At 46.9% G+C, this 21,045-nt stretch overlaps 1 protein-coding gene across 1 annotated transcript in view; it reads left to right on the top strand.

Annotated features, from left to right (window-relative positions):
- CCBE1 (collagen and calcium binding EGF domains 1) overlaps positions 1-18,327 on the top strand; it is a 196,007-nt gene extending 177,680 nt beyond the window's left edge. The window contains exons 6-11 of the mRNA XM_040985072.1: positions 499-602; positions 6,912-7,032; positions 14,630-14,769; positions 14,869-14,904; positions 15,768-15,803; positions 18,043-18,327. Coding sequence (XP_040841006.1) covers positions 499-602; positions 6,912-7,032; positions 14,630-14,769; positions 14,869-14,904; positions 15,768-15,803; positions 18,043-18,240 — 635 coding nt within the window. The 3' untranslated portion in view covers positions 18,241-18,327. The remainder of the gene's footprint in view (positions 1-498; positions 603-6,911; positions 7,033-14,629; positions 14,770-14,868; positions 14,905-15,767; positions 15,804-18,042) is intronic.
- The last annotated feature ends 2,718 nt before the right edge of the window (positions 18,328-21,045 follow it).

The raw sequence follows: 21,045 nt of genomic DNA, 5'->3' as shown, positions 1-21,045 counted from the left end.
GTGGGGCCCCTGGTGCTGGTGTACAACCATCAGGCCAGGTTGCCCATCCTCACGTCTCTTGCCAGTGATCCATCACCTGGCCTCACTCCTGCTCCTGCTGGAACCCTGGATTATCCAGGCTGTAAAGACAAGGCCCGTTTCCTGAGCCTGCAGGGTATTTATGGTGTGTGAACGTCAGCCCAGCAAAGGGGAGCATAAATCATGTCATTTACAAAGCCTGCCGTGTGGAAATGTGCTGATAAGGGCTGTGGCACACAGGGAGAGGAAGACCAGAGTCTTCCTGGATCTCTAAGTGGTAGCAGCCGAGACTCAGGGGAGGCAGGGACCTGCTGTCCCCGTCCTTGACCCAGACAAGTGTGACAAGTGTGAAAGCAAAATCCTTCACACGTGCCACCCTCAGCCGCTGTGCCCAGACACTGACATTCCTGATGCTTGCGAGCCTGATCTGCGCTTTCTCCAGCCTCCTGCCTGGAGGGCTGAGCCTGTCTCCTTCCACAGGGCGTGAGGAGAAGTCTGAGAACGCGGTGAGAGTCGGCACCTGCTGTGCCTCATGCAAGGAGTTCCAGCAGGTGAAGCAGACGGTGCTGCAGCTGAAGCAGAAGGTATGTGCAGAACACGTGGGGTCAGGGATGCGACTGGGAAGCAGTGGAGGCAGATTTAGGAGTCAGGAGAAAGTGACTGCTCTTCCACCTTCCTGGCCATTAGCAGGCAACTGGATGGAAAGTAGAGCAGCCGGGACATTGAGCCAATGCCTATATGGGATGCTAATGCTTGCAGGCTGGGGATTAGCCAATTGAGCCATTGCACAGCATCCACCACTGGGCTTTTGTTACCTGATAGTCTACAGGGACACGCCCCAGTGCTCTAAGGAGTTTCCACCCAGGCCCACCTCTGAAACACTATAGTTGGATTAGTAAATGTCCTCTTGAAACCATTGGCTTCTGACTTTGGGGATTTAACATCTGCCTCCATGGCAGCCACATCCTATTCAAAGCATAGGCACGGGAAGGGAAGGGTAAAAGGAGGTGATTCCCAGAACAACCCTGAGGGATTGGCACTGTGGTACAGCAGGACTAAGCCACAGCTCGAGGTACTAGCTTTCTGTGTTGGAGTGCTGATTGGAGTCCCCGCTACTCCACTTCTGATCCAGCTTGCCACCAATACACCTGGGAAGTCACCAGATGATGAATCAGATGCCTGTGACAGCGAGGAGACCCAGGTAGAGCACCTGGCTTCAGCCATGGTCAGCCCTGGCTGGTCAGGGCCATTTGTGGAGTGAAATGGATGTAGAAATCAACCTCTCTTCTCTCTTTCATCTTTCAAATAAATAATAAATCCTTATCAAAAAATAAACATACACTGATAAGGGCTTAGATTGAACTGTGATGACTACAGCCTCTAACCCTGTATGCATGGTGCTCTGAGGCAGATTGATGTAGCTCCATTTTTCCTGATGTTGCATCTACATTTGCTCTCCAGAGAACATCCTCGCTACGCAGTTTCCTAAACTGGTGGTGAGTTTCTGCAGCTGAGTGATTTCTTACATTTAAAAATGATATTGCATGCTTTACCTGGGCGTTGTGCACCCAGGATGGCAGCTCTGTGGGTGCCTCATTTCGCCCAGACTGAGAACTAGTCACCTTTTATGATACTTCACCTGTGCCTGGTAGGCAGTGAGCTCACCCAGATGTTTCTGCTGTGAGCATGCCCTGTGATGGAGCCGGTGACGGACCTTCTGCAAACACTGTCCTGTACCCGGATAAGCACGGTCTGTCAGAGCTGACGGCAGTCGGTGTGTCAGTGCGTCGACAACACAGAAGTTGCTCTGGCACTGATAAAACATAAACTTTTCGGTGTGTTTATTTAATTCCTTCCACTCAAGGCTCTTAGGACATCAAAGAGGTGAATAGAATCTGTTTTGCTGTGATAGCCAGTTACTCTACAGGGCAAAGGGTAAGCACGGGACAGTATCTCTTTTCCATATTCAACAAACATGCAACCAGCCCCTAATGAGAACCACAGCTGCCAGTTAAGCAAACAAGGCCAAGAAGTGAAACGCTTTTGCAGGCCTTCCGGACGTTATTGAAGATGTGACCAATGTAGGTGTTTGCATGGTGTGTGTTAGTGAGTAGAGCGTGCATCTGACCCGAGATCATCCGGGGTTTAACAGGGGCATTGAGGCAAGAACATATCTATATAAATACACAGCTGTAAGTAAGGACTTCTCGCAACAGTACCTCCCAGGTTGAACTTGGATTGATATCCATACTTAAAGAACAAATCCAGGAAAGGGTTCATGGAAGAAGTTGCTTTGCTTTCTGCAGGGGTGGGGAATGTGCAGTCCTTGGGCTGTGCGAAGCCTACAAAATTATTATATTGGAACCTGCCAAGGCAGCAGCACATGGGACTCAAATTTCACTAAGTCTATAGCAGGGTAATTTTTGTTAAGCTGATAATTTTGTATGACCCATGAATGATGTTATCAATATGCACATGGCCCTTGGCAAGAAAAAGGTTTTTCCACCCCTGGGAAGTTTGCAGCTTAGGGGGAGTCAGTTGCTCTGTGTCTCAAGGCGTAAATGCACCCACCATTTCCTACCCTGTAAGTAATCTACAGGTTCTACTGGCAAGTGTTTTTTGGTCCAGAGCAATCTTTTGGCTGTTGCTGAGTCCTTGTCTGACCTGTCTTTCAGCTCCTTACAATCTTTATCATCTGTGAGAAAAAAAATACTGAAAGAAAATTGAAAGCTTGTGTCAAAATCCCTTCAGCCACACAGACCCTGCTGCTGGAAGGGCATAGAAATCCACGGGTGGTTTCAGTGTCCAAGTGTCATGCAAACTGGGTTGGCCTGCAAGAGAGCAGACTTATAGCAAAGCTAAGAGCAAACATTGACATGCAAGGAGTGTGAGAAAGAGCAGTTCATTTTCAAATGCATCTATTAAAAGGTGCTGCACTTGGTAGAACAGTTTCATATTCCCAATCATATTTGTCACCATACGCTGTAAGTTATTCTCAGACTTGAAATAACTAGCCAAGGAACCAGAGCTGAAACCCAGGCCCATTACCTTTTACTCCTGGGCCAGTGTCTGACTCATCAATTGGTTATTAATGCCAGCTTAATGTTGCTAATGCCATCTGTTCTGTGCAGAAAAGAATGTAGGACGTGTGCCCAAATCCACACTGGCCAATAAGTAGGTGCCGGATGTGTTGGACCATGGCCAACCCCACAGAACTAAACAATGTGCAGACACGCTGGGCTGTGCCCTGATTGTGTAGTCAGCAAAACGCCAACTATGGGAAGTACCCCCAGGTCAGCTTGGTTTGCCAACAGCTAATTCATGAGGAAATGAGAAGTGAACCAGCAACCTGCAACCTGTCGGTTTTCGTATAGAACTGACCAGACCAGACAATAGTGCTTTGGCTTGCACGGCTGGGCAACATGTTACCTTAGGAAGGATATGATTAATTTTTAAAAGTCAGGATAGTAGTTATTTTATGAGTAAAGTGAGGAGCTAGAGCATCCAGAAGGGATCCCACATGGAAGGGAGTCCAGGTAGCTAACAAAGCTGTTGCTGATGATTTAAGTCAATGAGAGTCCTTGCTCTCTAACATTGTCCCAAGGGACGTCTACGTGTGCACATACGCATGGATCTTTATGCAGATTCTGTGCTTTGTTTCCAGTAGAAGTGTTTTTATCATGGTAGGCAAACTCTGGTGCCTTTGCCTTTATGAAGCTCCACCATTTTTTCTGCAGGATAGGAAGAAAGATGATTTGGTGACAAAGGAAGTTTGTTTATATAACACCTGTCATTTAGCTGTTAGTGACTCTTGATCCTATTGAGCCTTCAAGAAAAAGCAGGGCCAAAGGAGCTTGCTGATGGTATGAGCGTGGCTTGTGCATCTGCTGCAGGGACAGCATGATGGGTGAGAGGAGGCTGCCTAGGCCTGGGGAAAGGATGACCCCAGAAGAAGCGTGTGGGCCCCATTACAGTCAGAACTCCAAGTAGGAAAGCACAGCCTATTGAGGGGCCACACTAGGCTCCAATAGCATCCCCACCATAACGCGAATGGGAAAAGGACCTCTTGACTCTGAGCGAGTCTGACAGATGATCCTGCAGGTGTATGGGGAAGTTGAGGCAGGAACAGCCCCATGGGTTTCATGGGTCAGGTGTTCTTCATGCCAGGGAGTGGGGATGCAACAAACACCCTCTTGCATGTCATAGTGGCTTTTCCTTGTAGAACATTCACAGGTGCTTGGTTACAGAGTTCGTGGGGTCCAGGACCAGGGCAGTTGCCTCACAAAGAAGCTGGAATGATTTGTTTTGTATGAGATGTACCAAGTCAAGCCTGTTACTGAAGTGCAAATTGCATGTGTGGGAGGACTCTTGCAGGTCAGAGGTCATGCATGTTCTCAGAAAACTATGCATGGATTTCAATAATTTTTTGAAAGTAAAATAAATCACAATCAACCTTTTTTTAAAAACTCTATTTTTATTGGAAAGTCAGATATACAGACAGGAGAGGAGAGACAGAGAGAAAGATCTGTCTGATGATTCACTCCCCAAGTGGCTGCAGTGGCTGGAGCTGAGCCAATTCGAAGCCAGGAGCCCAGAGCTTCTTCTGGGTCTCCCACGCAGGTACAGGGTCCCAAGGCTTTGGGCCATCCTCAACTGCTTTCTCGGGCCACAAGCAGGGAGCTGGATTAGAAGCAGGGCTGCCGGGGTTAGAACCGGTGCCCATATGGGATCCTGGTGTGTGCAAGGTGAAAACTTTAGCCACTAGGCTACCACACCAGGCCCAACCACGATAGACTTAATTCCATCTTTCCGTGATGTTTTTGAAGCACCTTCATGTTACCTTGACATTTGCTTTTCATTCATGTTGGATTTCTTCCATTGACAACAAGGTTTATACCTGTTACTAGGAGAAATCATCGACTCTCAGAGCTGTATGGACTGGCTCCAGGCCCGGCATCTGCCTAGCAGCAGAACAGGAGCTGTGCTGGAGGTTGAACCGTGTTACCCAACAGGGTGCTGGATTCAGACGTCCTCTTGGACGGCGAATCTGTAGAGCCCTTCGAGTGCACCTGGGGTCCTTCACTGTCAGACATTTGGACTGTCATCCACTTCCTTCATCTTGCTGTCTCTCATGGGGTTTCCTCAGGCCTCTGGTTGAGAGGGACAGAGGTTCGTCCTTGACTCCATTACCCTGTTGTGGCACTGTCAGGCCAGGTGACCTATTCTCTGAAATGGTACCTTCCTTATTAGAGACCCCTGCAGGCCCCGTGCTCCCTGGGGTGCCCGTGAGCATCCTTTTATCTGCAGCCCCTTGTGGGAAATGGAAGACACTCCTGAAGAAGCAGACCGGAGGTGACAAAGGTCGCCATCCCTGTGAAGGCAGGCAGTGAAGACCACACTGTTCAAATCAGTATTCCATTGTAGACTCATTTCCTTCCCTCTAAAAGTGGTGCTTCAGAGTTGATACTGGCCTTAGAGAATGAACTCTGTGCTATTTGTAACTGAGTGCTCTGTGCTGGAATTGAACCCCACAGGGTAGGGTCCCACAGTGGCCTGGTGACCTCTGACCATGTCCAAGCAGCAGAAGCCTCTCAAGGGCACATGACCCCAGTTGGGCTTAGAGCCTGCTACCCAAAGGCTGAAATAGAATTTGCTCAGGGCCTTCCTGAGCCTTGTGATTCTGTGGGCAGGAGATGCCCAAGCTGGGTATTGTCCAGGAGGATGAAGGGACAAATGAAAGGGGCTCAAGAAAGTCGTGGCAGTCTCAAGTTTGGAGTTCTGGGTTTTGATCCCCTCGGATATGCTTCTGGAGGGAGAAAGGAGGAGCTCCCATTCACTGAGCACACAGCTTGCCCAGCATCCTGGGCTGGACACTTCTCTGTCCTCAGTCCTTCAAGCCTCAGTGGTTGGTGTCCCTGCTCCCTGTTCCCTGCAGGTCTCACCCAAGGCCTCCTAGACCCATAATTGGCCTGGCTTTAAAGTGAAAGTTACTTCTTCATGCCATTCCTCTAGATTAGAGTGAGTAGTGCAAGAGAACCAGCTTTGAACACCTTGCGTAGTGAGGCCCAGTGGCTGCACACAGCCACCTCTGTCCCATTCTGTTCATTAGAATTTACATGGCAAACTCCAGCCTGCCTTTAAAGGGCAAATTCTCCAAGAATTGGCAGGCATATTTTAAACCCATTGTGATCACTACTGCCTGTGGGCTGCAGGTCACTTGTGGGGTGTGCAGGTGAGCTGTCAGCCACATCTGGGTCCTGGATCACAAGTCGGATTGTGCCTCAAGGGCAGTGTGCATATCTTGGTCATCGAGCTGAGCACAGGACCTGCACATAGATCTTCAGGAAACATTTACAACATAAAGCAGTTAATTAGCAAGTGGGGAGGAGGAGCAGGTGAGGTCACCTGTTAGGGTCACAGCGGTTGCAATGGTGTCTGCCAGTCTGGAGTCTCTCCGGATTCCAGCTGCGTGATCTCCTGCATGTTGTTGCTAGGAAGCTTCTAGATTTAGAAAAAGAATCTCTGTAGTTCCTTCAAGTTCTTTTCCAAGGTTCTTCAAGAAGTTCATGATGAAAGAAATCTTTAGTTTTGGGGTGAGAAACCTTGAAATCCATGTATACAGTGGAGTCTTGAAAATGTTGTAGAAAATTGGAATATTAGGAGAAAGCTACGCATGGTTTTCAAAAATGTTTGCACTAAAATTTATCTTTTAATTCTGTTTTACAGTAACGTTTTTAAGTACCCAGATGTGTGTGTTTGCATGCGCATGTGTGTTGTTGTGGGGAGGGGTGTCAGGAAGAGCTTTTGCAGCCCCTGTCAACAACACAAGCTCAGAGGACCTCCCTGTGGTGCAGCTGCTGCTTCCTGACCAAGATCCCCTCTCCTCTTTGCAGATTGCTCTGCTCCCCAACAATGCTGCTGACCTGGGCAAGTATATCAGTGGCAATAAAGTGCTGGCCTCAAACGCCTACCTTCCAGGACCTCCTGGCCTGCCTGGGGGTCAGGGTCCTCCTGGTGAGTACAGAGAAGGAGGGCACAGGCGGTGATAGTCACCAACTAAGACTCGCCATGAGCTTAGGGCTGGGGAGGGGGAGGGGCTGGGGAGGGGGAGGGGGCTGCCCTGGGTTGCCTGCTTCCACGGGTGAGACCTGATGCAGAATCCGGGCAGCTGCTACACATCTGGGCCCTGCAGCCAAGAGACCTTTATAACTGAGAGCCATTTAGGAGAAATGGGATTGGATATACTTCTTGGAGATCGCTTCCATTGAAAGAGAAAGCAAGTAAAGATGGTTTTATAACCTCATTCTGGAAGAAAAAAAAAAACAGCATACAGAAGCCGAAGGGCATAGTACATCCCAGGGGGCTTCCTTCCTCAGATCTAACCTGTAGAACTGGCCTCCTTTGCACTGCTCCCCAGTCCTCTGTCTTCTCTGGTTTAACTCCTGCACTTCTGTGTGTATTGTTGTGCTAGCTACAGAGTTACCATGGTAAGTGTACTGTATTGAGACACAACTTGTATGTAGTAAACTGTATAACCACGTAGAAGGCATTTTGAGGAGTTTTGACAAATGTATTCTTCCATACATCCATCACACTGTAACTGTGCCAAGATACTGGGGATTTCATTGTTCCAGAAAGTTCCCTGTTGACTATTTGCAGTCAGTCAGCTTCCCCAGCCCCAGCTTCGGGCAAGTGCTAGCCTGCCTTCCTCCACTACACTGTTTCCTGTTCTGAAATTAAGGCTCAGTGGGATCTTTTAACATGTTAATCGTTTGTCTGGCTCCTTTTATTCAGTATACTATTTGGAAAATTCACTGTATTAGTTTGAAGTTTCCAAATATTTTATTATTGCATTAGGACATATACAATGAGAATTTTAGAAAATTAATCATGAGGTATTTTTATTTTCATTCCCTCAAACATAAATGGGTAATCAGCAGCTGTTTTTACAGCAATAAAAAATGGCATTAGTGTAAGTAGGTGCCTCAGAACCATCGAGTGTCTTGTCACTGATTCCGTTTGCCCAGATGTCAGGAAGATCCTCCTGAAAGTCCCACTGGAAAGACAAGACACCCAGAGTGAATGGAAGTGGGCAGAGCAACACTCACATGCGGCCAGGGAGGCATGCCAAGGCTGCTGTGGGAGCTACAGGGGAAAGTCACCACCACCTGCACTGGTCGTGTTGGGATTTACTCTGGCCAGGGAGCACTGGTAGAATAGATCAATGCAGACATGTCATGAGCAGGTTTTAGCTGGGGAAGTCAACAAGAAGAAAAGCTTGGGGTTCTTCCCATAGGCTTTAAGATGTAGTTTCTGTCCACCCTCTGTGTGTTCGACTCCTGATTTCCATGCAATGCTAGTGACCTGAGTCCGTGCAGAGAATAGAATGGTCCAGAACTATGGCTGGTTCTCATTCACCCCCGTGGCCTTGGGCACAGTGAGTGGAAGTGGGCTTCCCTCCAGCAGATGCTTCCCCCAGGAAGTTTCTCACTGCCTCTAAATACAACAGGGTCTCTGCTTGTGAGTTGGTTTCTAGCACAGTATTGGCTTTTCCCTAAGGAAATGTGCTTGATTGGCTTCGTGGGAGGATGGTTGTCTCCAAGCCAGTCTGTTTATCCCTGATGGAAGGACAGCCTTGGGAACAGCAGGGCCATTGGCTGGCTGGCTTTCCCAGTAAATGGTTTCCTGCCTCTCCTCTTCTCTGCCATGTGGTTTATAACACATTTTGAGCTGTCCAGGGTCCTTGATGGAGTCAAAATTGAGCCTGGAGGACCTTTGGTAATGGATGAGGTGCTTGTGTGAAGGAATTTCAGCCCTGGTTCCTTCCGGCTCCTCACATCAGTGACCTGCTCTATTGACATGCATCGAGGCAGCTAGGAAGCTGATGGTATTTCTCCTCTTACATACAAGTCCAGCCCATAGCTGGTAATGAGTCCCAGACTGGACCACTGAGAGGTTTGGGATCCCTTAGTTTTAGTGGTAGGGGAAGTTTTATTGTATATAATGTATAGTAATATGTACATCTAAGCCCCTGCTTTTAAAGACTGTGACCTCGGAAGTTTTGAACCATCCTTCTGGTATTGGAAATGCAACATTAGTGACAGGAGGCACTAATGTTGCATTTCCAATACCAGAAACTGCTTTGGGATACACCCAGCGACCGGCATCGAGGCATGGTTGGATGCAGCATTAGCTGGCTTTAACTTGGGCTTAACCTACAACCTAAAGAAAGCCTCTCTAAAAATGAAAAATCTAAATTCTTTGGTTAGTTTTGAAAGTCATGCTCTGCTATTACAGTGCTCTGTCTTAGTAGGGCTAAGATTGGAAAGCAGTGACTGTGCATTCAAAGGACGCACAGACAAATTGTAAGGAAAGAGCGGCCATTTGGCAGTCTCTTTGGGGCAGTCATTTAGCAGGAAATGTTGACTCAGCAACCTGTTCTAAGCCTGGTCCTCTGAGAAGGCAATCCTGAGTACAACATGATCAGGACTCTTGCAAGAGCTGGTGACTTGGCGTAGCTTAGGACTCAAGGGATTTCCATGTGCAAGAGAATGGAGGCAAAGAGCCCAGCATAGTATCCTAGTGGGTGAAGTCCTTGCCTTGCACACTCCAGGATCCCATATGGGCACCACTTCTAATCCCAGCTGCTCTACTTCCCATCCATCTTCCCATCCTGCTTGTGGCCTGGGAGTGATGTACTGGACAGCCCAAAGCCCTGGAACCCTGAACCCATGTGGAAGACCAGGAAAAAGCTCCTGGCTCTTTGCTTTGGATTGGCTCAGCTTCAGCCATTGTGGCCACTTGGGGAGTGAATCAGAGGATGGAAGATCTTTCCTCTCTGTATCTCCTTCCCTCTCTCTATAAATATGACTTTCCAATAAAAATAAATAAATCTTTAAGAAGAAAAGAATGGAGGCAAGCTCTTATGAATATCCTGTATAGATATGAACTCAGAATAACTTCAGGATCTACATGTAAGACATGAAACTGAGGCCAGCACCGTGGCATAGTAAGGTAAGACTCCAGCTGCAGTGCCAGCATCCCAAATGGGAGCCAATTCAAGTTCCAGCTGTTCCACTTCCAATTCAGCACCCTAATAATATGTCTGGGGAAGCAGAAAAAAACCCACATTCTTGGACCCACGTGGGAGACCCCAGAAGAAGTTCATGGTTCCTGACTTCAGACTAGCCCAATTCTGTTACTGCAATTTGGGAAGTAAGTAATGGGTGGGAGTTATTTCTGTCTTTCTTCTTTCTTTTCTTCTTCCTCCTCCTCCTTTTTCTCTGTGTCGAATAAAAATAAATTTTTTAAAAAAGATAGCACAATGAAGAAAATGTGGAAAACAGATCTGTGACATTGAGTTTGGCAGTAATAGGTTGGATGTGAATGTGATCCCGAAAGCAAAGACAATTTTAAAAGATAATGCATGGGACTATACCAACCTGAAATACTTCTGTATATCGAAGAAAAGGATCAACAGTGAAAAAGCAGCTTACGAGCCCGGCGCTGTGGCCTAGCAACTAAAGTCCTCGCCTTGAACACCCCAGGATCCCATATGGGCACCAGTTCTAATCCCAGCAGCTCCACTTCCCATCCAGCTCCCTGCTTGTGGCCTGGGAAAGCAGTTGAGGACAGCCCAAAGCTTTAGGACCCTGCACCCGTGTAGGAGACCTGGAGGAGATTCCTGGCTCCTGGCTTCGAATTGGCACACCACTGGCTGTTGCGGTCGCTTGGGGGGAGAATCATCGGACAGAAGATCTTCCTCTCTGTCTCTCCTCCTCTCTGTATACCTGACTTTGCAATAAAAAAAAAATAAATCTTAAAAAAAAAAAAAGGAAAAGGCAGCTTACAATGAGGGAGACAATTGTGTTGTGTAGTCATCTTAGGGAAGGTTAGTGCTGTCCACCAGAAGTGGGCAGTACGTCAAAGACGTGAAGGACTTCAATAGATACTCCTCCAAAGAACATGTGCAAATAGCCAACAAGCACACTAAATGATGCTCAGCATCACCAGTCATTGGAGAATGTTAAACCAGAAGTACCATCATCTTGAACCCTTTAGAATGGCCACTACAAGAAGAGAGAAAACGAGTATGAATGATATTGCCTGGGATACAGAGAACTTGGAACACTTGTGTCCTGTTGGTAGGAATGCAGAACTGTACAGCTGCTGTGGGAAACAGTATGAACTTCCTCAAAAAATTAAAAATTGGTAAGCATGCACCCAGCGCAATAGCCTAGTGACTAATCCTCTCTGCATCAGCCAGGATCCCATATGGGCGCCAGTTCATCCCACCTGCTCCACCTCCCATCCAGCTCCCTGCTTGTGGCCTGGGAAAGCAATCGAGGATGGCCCAAAGCCTTGGGACCCTGCACCTGTGTGGGAGACGCAGAAGAAGTTCCTGGATCCTGGCTTCAGATCAGCTCAGCTCTGGCTGTTACAGCCACTTGAGCAGTGAACTTTCTCTCTATAAATCTACTTTTCCAATAAAAATAAGTAGGTGAGCATGAGGTCCAGTAATCCTGCTTCTGGATACTTATCTGAAAGAATTTTAAGTTGGAGGTAAAAGATATTTGCACATCTGCATTCATTGTGTTCATAATAGCTAAGAGGCTGGTGTTATCTACGTGGCCATCAGTAGGTGAGTGGGAAGATAAAATGTGATGTGTGTGTAAAAACGGAGTATCATTCAGTTGGAGGAGGGGAATCCTGCCACAGTTCACACATGTCGAACCCTGAGGACATTCCGCTCCTATGACTGGAACTGGTTAAAAACAGATGCTGTGTGAGTCCACTTACGTGAGGGGAGGTGTCTAAAATGGTCAGAGTCACAGGCGCAGTGGGTAGAGTCGTGGTTCCCAGAGCTGAATGGAGAGGGAGGTGGAGAAGAGCTGTTCAGTGGCTGAACAAGAAAGTTCTAGAGGTCTGGTCAACAACCACGTGAATGCGCCTAATGCTCCTGCGTTGCACATACAAAATACTTCAGACAGGACGTTCTTTGTGCTTTTATGTTAGAAATGTCCCCGGGGCCTGCTGTCGGCTTTCTCTTCCCCCTGACTTGCAGAAGTGAACATGCTGACATCTGCACCAAGGTGCTGCCCGCCAGCTCCCCCCACTTCGACCCCCTGGAAGAGCCAAAGAGGTGTTTTCCAGAGCCCTCCTTGTGCGGCAGATGTGCTGTGTCCTGCACAAAAGGAAGGGGGTATCCCCAGCCCAAAGCACCAAGTGGGTGTCCACACCTCTCTGTGTGGTGGAAAGTAGAGGGGTCAATTCACCAGGCATGCACAAAAACAGTCCCATCATTTCTTCTTAAACCCCTTATGGTCCCAAAGCTTGGTTGATTTAGGGATTTGAGAAAAAGGAAAGGAAACAAAATGACTATCAATAAGGAATCTCAGCCATAAAAACAATTCTCAACAAAGACAGATAAAAAGAGCTGGGGGTAAGAGAACAGAACCAAACCAGGAAACACAAATGGACACGGCCTTCCGTAAGACTAGTGAGCTGTGCCAGCAATGGAATTGTGGCCCAGAGTTTAGTCCTTCCTGTTTTCAAACAAGCCAGAAACCTAGATTTTTATATATCATAATGTTTAAATGTCCAGAGGGGGATGCTGTTTATAAATAGCATACATGTACTGTGCATACACACACAGCATCATGGCACACCAGGGAAAGAGTTGTTAAGGCACTTTTGAAGATCTGTGGCTTGTGGAGATTGCAGTACGATGGAGACAGAGCACGTGGGTGGTCTGCTGTGGCTGATGTACTATATAGCATGGTTTATTCAGGTAGCGTGGAGGCTGAGAAGTGCTTGGAGAGAAAGATGAGAAAAACCGGGGTCCTGGAGTAAGGCGTTTGAGCCCTGTTCTGCATGCTAGAAGAATTCATTGCATGGTTTTCTTTACCTCCTTGATTTCCATTGCCCGGATGTTAGACTGATGCTGTCCCACCTCTTTTAAGTCCTCTAATTTTTTGGTTTGTTTCTCTTTTTTGTTCACTTAGAATCACTTCTGACTTTGCCCTTTATTTTTTTTCCTCAATTCAATCAATCTATTGAGAAATCTGCTTGTCACTGACATTGCGGAATTCCCTTCCATTTGGCAACTTTTTCTTTCATTTCTGTCTCCCTACTAAGGTTTCTCATCTGTTCATTGGAGTTGCCTTTCTTTTCCACTGGAACCTTTAGCACATGAATCATGGTTATTTTAAAACCCCTGTCTGACAATCCTGACATCTGAGTTACCTTGGAGTCCGATTGCTCCCTCGCTGTAACACGCTGTGTTGTTTGTTTTTGCTTTTGCGTTTTCATGTGCCTCAGCATTCTTTATTCAATGCGAGACATCGTTTGAAAAGGACCAGCAGAGACGGAGGTGCCCAGTAGTGACTCTTGCAGATGGATATCCTCCTTTATGTCTTGACATTGGTGTGGGGAGCTAAGTTGATGTAAGAGGAAACATTGGGTTGGGTTTGGGTTTTATGGTCATATTTACCTTTGCTGTTTGGAGTGTTCGGATTTTTCCAGGTTCTCCATTGGTGGGATACTATTATCTCAGGACTAGTAGGAGGCTCATGTGCTAATACCTTCTCCTCGGTGTTTGTACCCCACTTCAAGTTTTTGGCAGCACTTGTACACCCATATCAAGAACAGGCTACCTGCCTGCCTGCCTGCCTTACTCCAGTGTTGGACTGTCATTCTAGCACAAATACATCTTACTTTCTACTCTAGGCTAGAGCTGTGGGAATAGGGAGTGATCTGACCCAGCTACAGTTGTAAGCATGACCTGTGCATTTGTGCCTTGGAGTAATGATCTTGCCCACACTAATCCACTTTGGCATGCCTTGGATCTGAAACAAATCTAGGACGATGTAGCAGCAATTTATCTGGGTCCTACACCATACAGGTTTTGCTGCTCCACCTCAGTGATCTGGAGGCTTTTGCCCCCAAAGGATTAAAAGTGGGGAAGTTACACCTCACATTGAGCTTATTTTTAAAATAATGTTTATATGGAAGTGTAAAGAATACAGAAAGCAAACAAGGCGGGTAGGAGGTAGAGGGAGTCACTTTGAGGCAAGAGTTGAAACCAAAAGAAGGAAAAAGTATGTAATATGTGTTCATCTAAGATCTCCTTTTATTTATTTTCATTTTATTTAAAGGATAGAGAGGTTCCGTTTTCTGGTTCACCTTCAAATAATTGCATCAGCCACCAGGCCGAAGCCAGGTCCCCTTGTGGGCGGCCAGGACCTAAAGCTCTCGAGCCGTACCTGCTCACCCATGCCGCTGCTGAGCAAGAGAAGGAAGCTGGAAAGGCGGCAGAACTGGGACTGAAACCCAGGCACTTTAAAGGATATGGGTGTCCCAGCTGATATCTTAACCAGTGCATCCAACAATAAAAGATCATGAAAATATGAATTATGAAAAAAAAATTCGCATGGATTTCAAAAATGTTTTGTACCAAAATAGATATCTTTTAATTCTGCTTTCTACAAATGGTTTAAGGCAGCTCACGTCTGAATGACTAGTAATCCCTCAAAAGCGGAAGATGGAGAAACCATTAGGGTGATGTTAGGTTTCAAGTTCATTTGGTTAATGGAATCTTCTTTATTTACAGGCTCACCAGGACCAAAGGGGAGCCCAGGATTCCCTGGTATGCCAGGCCCTCCTGGACAGCCCGGCCCCCGGGGCTCAATGGGACCCATGGGACCATCTCCTGATCTCTCCCACATTAAGCAAGGCCGCCGGGGCCCTGTGGTCAGTATCGTCATGGAGACCCGCTCACTGTTGGTGGGGAGAGTGTAGTCTGATCTCATGCCTTGGTCTTCAATTAAACCAGGTTCCTCTGTCTTCTAGGGCCCTCCAGGTGCGCCAGGAAGAGATGGTTTGAAGGTGAGTCTCCTGTATCCGCCGAAACTCAGCTGTTTCCTCACCCTGGCTTGCAGGTGGCAGCAGAGTTGAGGCAGACAGTCAGGCTGAGCATCCCTCATTAACGCTTGCTGTCTTGGAGCACCAGCAAGACACACACAGTGACTAACGGTTGCGAGCATTTGGGTTTCAGATGTCTGGGTTAAGGATACTTGATTGGTACAATATACAAAATTCCCAAATCCAGAAATCTGAAGTAATTTTGACCCCAAGAATTTGAGGTCAGGGATACTCAGCCTGTACTTTCTCCTGCCTCTCCCTGCCCCCACAAGACCCATGAAGAAATTGTCCTCAAGTGTGAAACTAACCCTAAAAACAAAGACAGCCACCAAATCATTCCTGGGAAAAAAGAACTACAGATGTTTTTAAAGCTTCCATATTATGATAATCACATCTGTGGGGTTTTTTTTTTTTTTCTTTAAATAGTGTGTTTTTGCACGGCTGTTCTTATTGTCCTATTTTTTGCAGACTCTTAAGAATAGAAGTTTCTGTCTGCATGTGGCTGCTTTCATATTGAGAGCTGCCTGCTCCCTGTCTCCTAAAGAAGTCAGCGTGCATGTCTTTCCAAAGTGTGTGATTCCACACGCTACTTGGAAATGCAGACATTCCTCTTGTCAGATCTGGATTGAAAATATATGGCCTTGGGAACATCAGGATGAGGGGCACTTGACCCAAGCAGCTCTGCTCACATAAGCGGTCCCCAGAGTCTTGTGTCAATCTTACCTACATTTCCTAATGGAAATATGCATTGTTTTGGGCAGGGAGGTGGTTACAGGTGGTGGCATCTGTGTGGCTCAGGAAGCTAATCCTGCCCTTTGTGTTTTCAGGGAGAAAGAGGAGCACCTGGACCCAGGGGCTCTCCAGTGAGTAGCACTAACTTGCCTGCTTCCCTGTGGGAGTGTTCTCTATGGCGATTTATGGGAGTCTGCAAATTGGTCTTAATGGCAAAAACCCACCCCTTTCAGCTGTCACTCAAAGCAGCCAACCAGGGCTGTGCAGTTAGGAAGAAAATCAGGCAACCTTTAGCAACTAGTTTTGACTTGTTTTTGTTTGTTTGTTTGTTTTCTGTTATTAAGGCTAAAAACTTTTTTTAGATATTCTTATTGAAAGATTATTTGGAAGGCAGAACATTAGACAGAAAGGAGAGAATGAAAGAGGGCTTCATTCCATGGTTCAGTCCCCAGAGGCTATAGCAGCCAGAGCTGGGCCAGGCAGATGCCAGTAGCCTGAAATTCCATCTGATTCATCGATGTGGGCAGCAGGAGCACTAGTACGTGGACCATCATCTGCTGCTTTCCCAAGCTGTTAGCAAGGACTTGAAACAAGTGTTTTGGTGTGAGATGCTTGACCTGCAAACTACCACTTACCTGGATGCACCACAGTTCATGGACTCAGTGCTAAATAAATATATATATATATTTTTTTAATTGCATTGTGGGACCATCCAAGAGGCACAGTAGGTTCAGCCTCCGCCTAATAGTGCTGGTATGCCATATGGATGCTGGTTTGAGTCCTTCTGCTCCACTCCCAATCCAGCTCTCTGCTGCTGGCCTGCAACATCAGCAGAGGATGACCCAAGTCCTCAGGACCCTGCACCCATGAAAGAGAGCCAGAATAAGCTGCCGGCTTTGGACAGGTGTAGCTCTGGCCACTGCAGCCACTTAGGAAGTGAACCAGCAGATGTAAGATCTCTCTTAGACTCCGCTTCTCATTCTAACTCTGCCTTTCAAATAACTAAATGTATCTTTCAAAAACTGCATTGAGAGGCAGATAGGGAGAGTTCCCATTGGCTTGTTCACACCCTAAATTTCTGCAACAGTTCTCAGCCGTAGCTGAATCTGGAAGCTAGGAACTCAGACTGGGTCTCCAGGAAGGGTGGCCAAGGCCTTCCTGCCGCCTCCTATGAGGAACAGTGGCAGGAAGCTAGAACTGAGTTAGAGTTGGTCCATGGACCAAGGCATTGGATATGGGATGAGGGTGCCCCCGGTGGTGATGTAACTACATTAGCTGCCTGTGTAACATGGAAGGTTAAACAGGACACGAGCAATATTCGAAAGGACAGAAAATCCAACTCCCTTGCTTCTAACCAAGTCAATGTCACTTCCACAGGAAGACCACAAGCCACGGCTCAGAGGTCACAGCCCAAGTCCCCACGTTAGTCCTCCCACCTGTCAGCACGCTAGGCACTTGTGCCTGTCCTGTGCAGTGCCCACAGCGGAGTCTGATCTGCTGCAACCCAGTGGCTATTATGAGGGTCAAATGATCTCAAACTACCACATAGATCCCTATGACCTCTGTGCTGTGAGCTGCCACTTCTAGCTACGTAGAGAGGTTGGAAAGGGTGATCATGATGTCACTGCAAGCTTCTAATAGGCCCAGGACATACGTGTCTGAGTTTTAACCATGCCCTGTGCATGGAAATCAAACTTAGTAGACATACTATACATTCATAATTCATAATCAAATAGATCAGAAAGCTTTTGTTTATACATTCTTAGTCAAACAAAAACTGGTGTCCTTACAACAAACTCACAGCTTCCTTTAGTTTGCAGTCAACTCACAAACATCTTCATTTCTAACATGTAACATTTTTTCATGTTTATTACCTAAAGACATATATTCACTCATTTAAATCCCCACCTAGGAACTTCCTGAACCCCTACATTGAGTTAGGACTATTATTTTCCTCATTTAGGGCTTCAAAACCCAAGGCAATGCAGCAGCTTGTCCAAGGCCACCCAGCTAGGAAGCAGCAGAGCTGGGATTCAGAGGCAATGGCATGGAGGCTTTGAAGCCCTGCTCTGCTGCCTTCCTGAGGAGCTCTGAGACCTCTTTAGAAAGACGCCTGAAGAAATAATTGTCATTCTCTCATCCAGATTTGGTACAACCTCGAGTAAGGAGGGTGGAGGGGTGAAGCTCTCACTGGAGCTGCTTTGTGAGGTGGGAAATTAGAAGACCACCTTGGGCATTCCCAGGGCTGCTGCAGTAGCCCTTGAGGCCCACCCGTCTGGGCGTGGTGCAGGGCAGGTAGCAGGACTAGCAGGGCGTGCAGCCACACGGAGGCACTGGGGTGTCCCAGCTGTGATTCTCCCCTGTACACAGGGCCCCCCGGGCTCTTTCGACTTCCTGCTCCTCATGCTGGCGGACATCCGCAACGACATCGCCGACCTGCAGGAGAAGGTGTTCGGACAGCGGACTCACTCTTCAGCAGAGGAGTTCCCTTTACCTCAGGAATTCTCCAGCTACCCCGAAACCATGGACTGGGGCTCCGGAGATGACTACCAGAGAAGAACTGACTGAGACACCAGACTTAAGAGCCCCCCCAAGAGACTTGTATCTGCCACCATGTCCCGCCATTGTCGCATCAGTGGGAGAGCTGATAGTCTTGACCTGCAACTCATATAAAGAAAACAGATACCACCGGAGGCCTAGAACCAATCTCTTTGCCCTGCCCCTTGTTCCTCTTCCAAACACTGCTTCCAGAGCCCCTGGGAGACCTGCTGTGCGTGAAGGGGGAGTGGTTGATGCCCATGCTTGCCCCTGGTCATCCACTGGGATAGTCTACCTTGGGACTTCTCTTCTGCTTCCTACTTTTTTTTTTCCAGAAACTTTTGGATTTCTGACTTAAGCACTCTGATGGCAGCTTAACATATGGCAGACTATCAAAAGGTGGGGGGGAGGGAGTGGAATGACCAGATGAGCACTAAAGAAATGTGAGGCTACTTTAAAACAAACAAACAAGCCCAAAGTGATGTGTTTAAAATAGACTACTACTTGTCTCCTCTTGAGTTATAAAGAATGAGATGGATAAGCATGTGGAACCTTCCTTGTGGGTAGTCTGTTTCCTCATCCAGCTGGTAGATAACGTCTTCTGCCCTCTAACCATGCTTGTTAGCTAGATTTAGTTAAAGGAGAGACTTGAGGAGTGGAGATTGGTAAAGATGGGAATTTCAGCCATGTGCTTGTGGTCATATGTGCCTGCTAGGGGTTTATCTCCTGGCTATTCAGAGAAGACAGTTACTCCCACCATAGGAGTAAATGTTCCTGCAAAAGGCAGCAAGGCAGTCAGATGCCCTGATTCACATTAGAGCGGTGGGCTGCTGGTCACCAGGACATTTTAAAGCTATTTGATCTAAAGAGGGACCTGTTCTGCCAATGACACATTATTTGTTCAATAATGGTGACTGACTCCAGAAATTGGTGTAGAATTTTTGTCTCTGACCTGATGCCCAGAAGATGCCAATAGGCCATGCCTCAGGTAATCGATGTACAAAGGGGCTTGTGGTTGGAAGGAAGGTGTTATCTTGCATTGTGGGAGCCTAGGACAGAGACCCCACTGAAGGCAAATTTACAGATGCGGGTAAATTCTCTCTCTTTAGGTGTGGCCAGCCTTGCTTGCGAGCACAGGGGGAATAGTATACTATAGAATGTTCTTTTAGCTGGGGAGGAACACAGAACAGCTTGGGTTCTTTGTATCTCCTAGTGGTCTGTATTGGGCTTTTTGTTTGGTTTGGTTTTTTTCCGCTCTCCTTTCAGCCTGCCTCCTTTAGCTCTGTTAGTGTGAAAGCTTCTTTGAAGAACATCTGTGTTGGTTCTTGGTTCAACGTGGTTTCTTATGCCACCTGTCACTTTTCTTCCTTAAGAGAGAAAGTGGGGATGGGGAGAGAAGAAAGCAAGAAAGGGAAGGAGTTGAAGTTCTGTGTACCAGTCCCTCTGTGTAGCCTGCCCTCCCTCCTGCCTATCCCATTAAAAACACGGGACTCCAGGGCGTCAGTCGGTGGCTAAACTCTTCAAGGGCAATTGGCTGCACTGCTTCTTATGCACAATGCCCAGTGTCTGTCCGTGTTTCAGAGACACTGGTGTATTTCCAAGGCTTCCTTTCTCACATCCTTCCTCCCCGTGCCCTTCCTCCCAGCCAGGGACCTCTCCTGCCACGGGTTGATGAAGAGATGGACTCAACCGCTGAGTCTCACCTGGAATATATGAAATGTTTGCCTGCTGTGGGACATTATTTAAAGGGTGTGGATGTGTGAATGCTTTACAAAAAAAAGAGAGAGAGAGAAAAGCTATGCCCAATGATTAGATACATCTTTGATTCTTCTTTTTAACAATGAGTGATTTCATTGCCTTTTCTTTTTCTTGATAGTCAACTATTTAGAAATAAAATCTCTGTTGGCTAATGCCCGTAAGATGCGACCAAGCTATGTGTTTGGCCAGAAACGATCACAATGTATTAAAATAATGGACTGAAGGAAGTAATATCTAGGATTCATGAAACTATTCTGCATATTTCTAACAAAGCACATACCAGCCTGTATTTTAATATTTCAATCTGCACTACCAGTCAGTGTAGGAAATCATTATTCTCAGATTTTCAAAACTTGGACTACTGCTAGACTGTGATCTCAGTATGCCCAAATTACATTTTTCAAAGATAGGATACAAAGTATTTTTCTTTCCAATAATTTAGTTATGCATGGAACCCAGAGCTTCCTCGTCTTGCAGGACTTGTTGAAACCTAATGGGAAAGCCTCAAAGGATGAAAATCAGCTACAGTTTCACTGGATCACTTCCGATTTCCCAGGAAGACTTTTTTTGGATATCTCAACCCTTAAGCAGAAATGTTGACTTTGCCATTTGCGTATTCACAATAAAGCCACTCTAAGTTGCCGCTGTTTATAGAGAATAATGGGAATGAAAATCTCTTATTGAAATCAAGACAAGTGGGACGTGCGCTTGAGTTTGCCAGCTCCCTCTTCCTGGTGCCCAAGTGAGAACGCGTAGGCTCTGCTTTGTCAAAAGGCAGCAAAGGATCAAAAGAGAGCACTGCCTTTCCTCCTCACCTGTATCAATTCCTGACACCTGCTGCAGAATTCATTGGCCAAATGAAGTTATTTCTACTGCACGAACTCAGGTAGATCCATAGCCAAACAGGTAAGTAGTAAGTGTTCATTGGTGTGGGAACAGAGAGGGAAGTATCTACTCACCAAATACCAGGTGAACGATGCCTCATTCTGCCTCGGATCCTGAAGTTCACAGCTTTGAGAGCTTTGTTGCCTTTGAGGGCACCACACCCAGGTGGGCAGGAGAAGGCCTCCTGCACAA

Source organism: Ochotona curzoniae, unplaced genomic scaffold (assembly GCF_017591425.1).
Source record: "Ochotona curzoniae isolate NIBS_2020 unplaced genomic scaffold, NIBS_Ocur_1.0 contig_43, whole genome shotgun sequence".
NCBI lineage: Eukaryota > Metazoa > Chordata > Mammalia > Lagomorpha > Ochotonidae > Ochotona > Ochotona curzoniae.
Note: the sequence above shows the minus strand (reverse complement) of the source record. Positions and strands in the feature narration are given on the sequence as shown.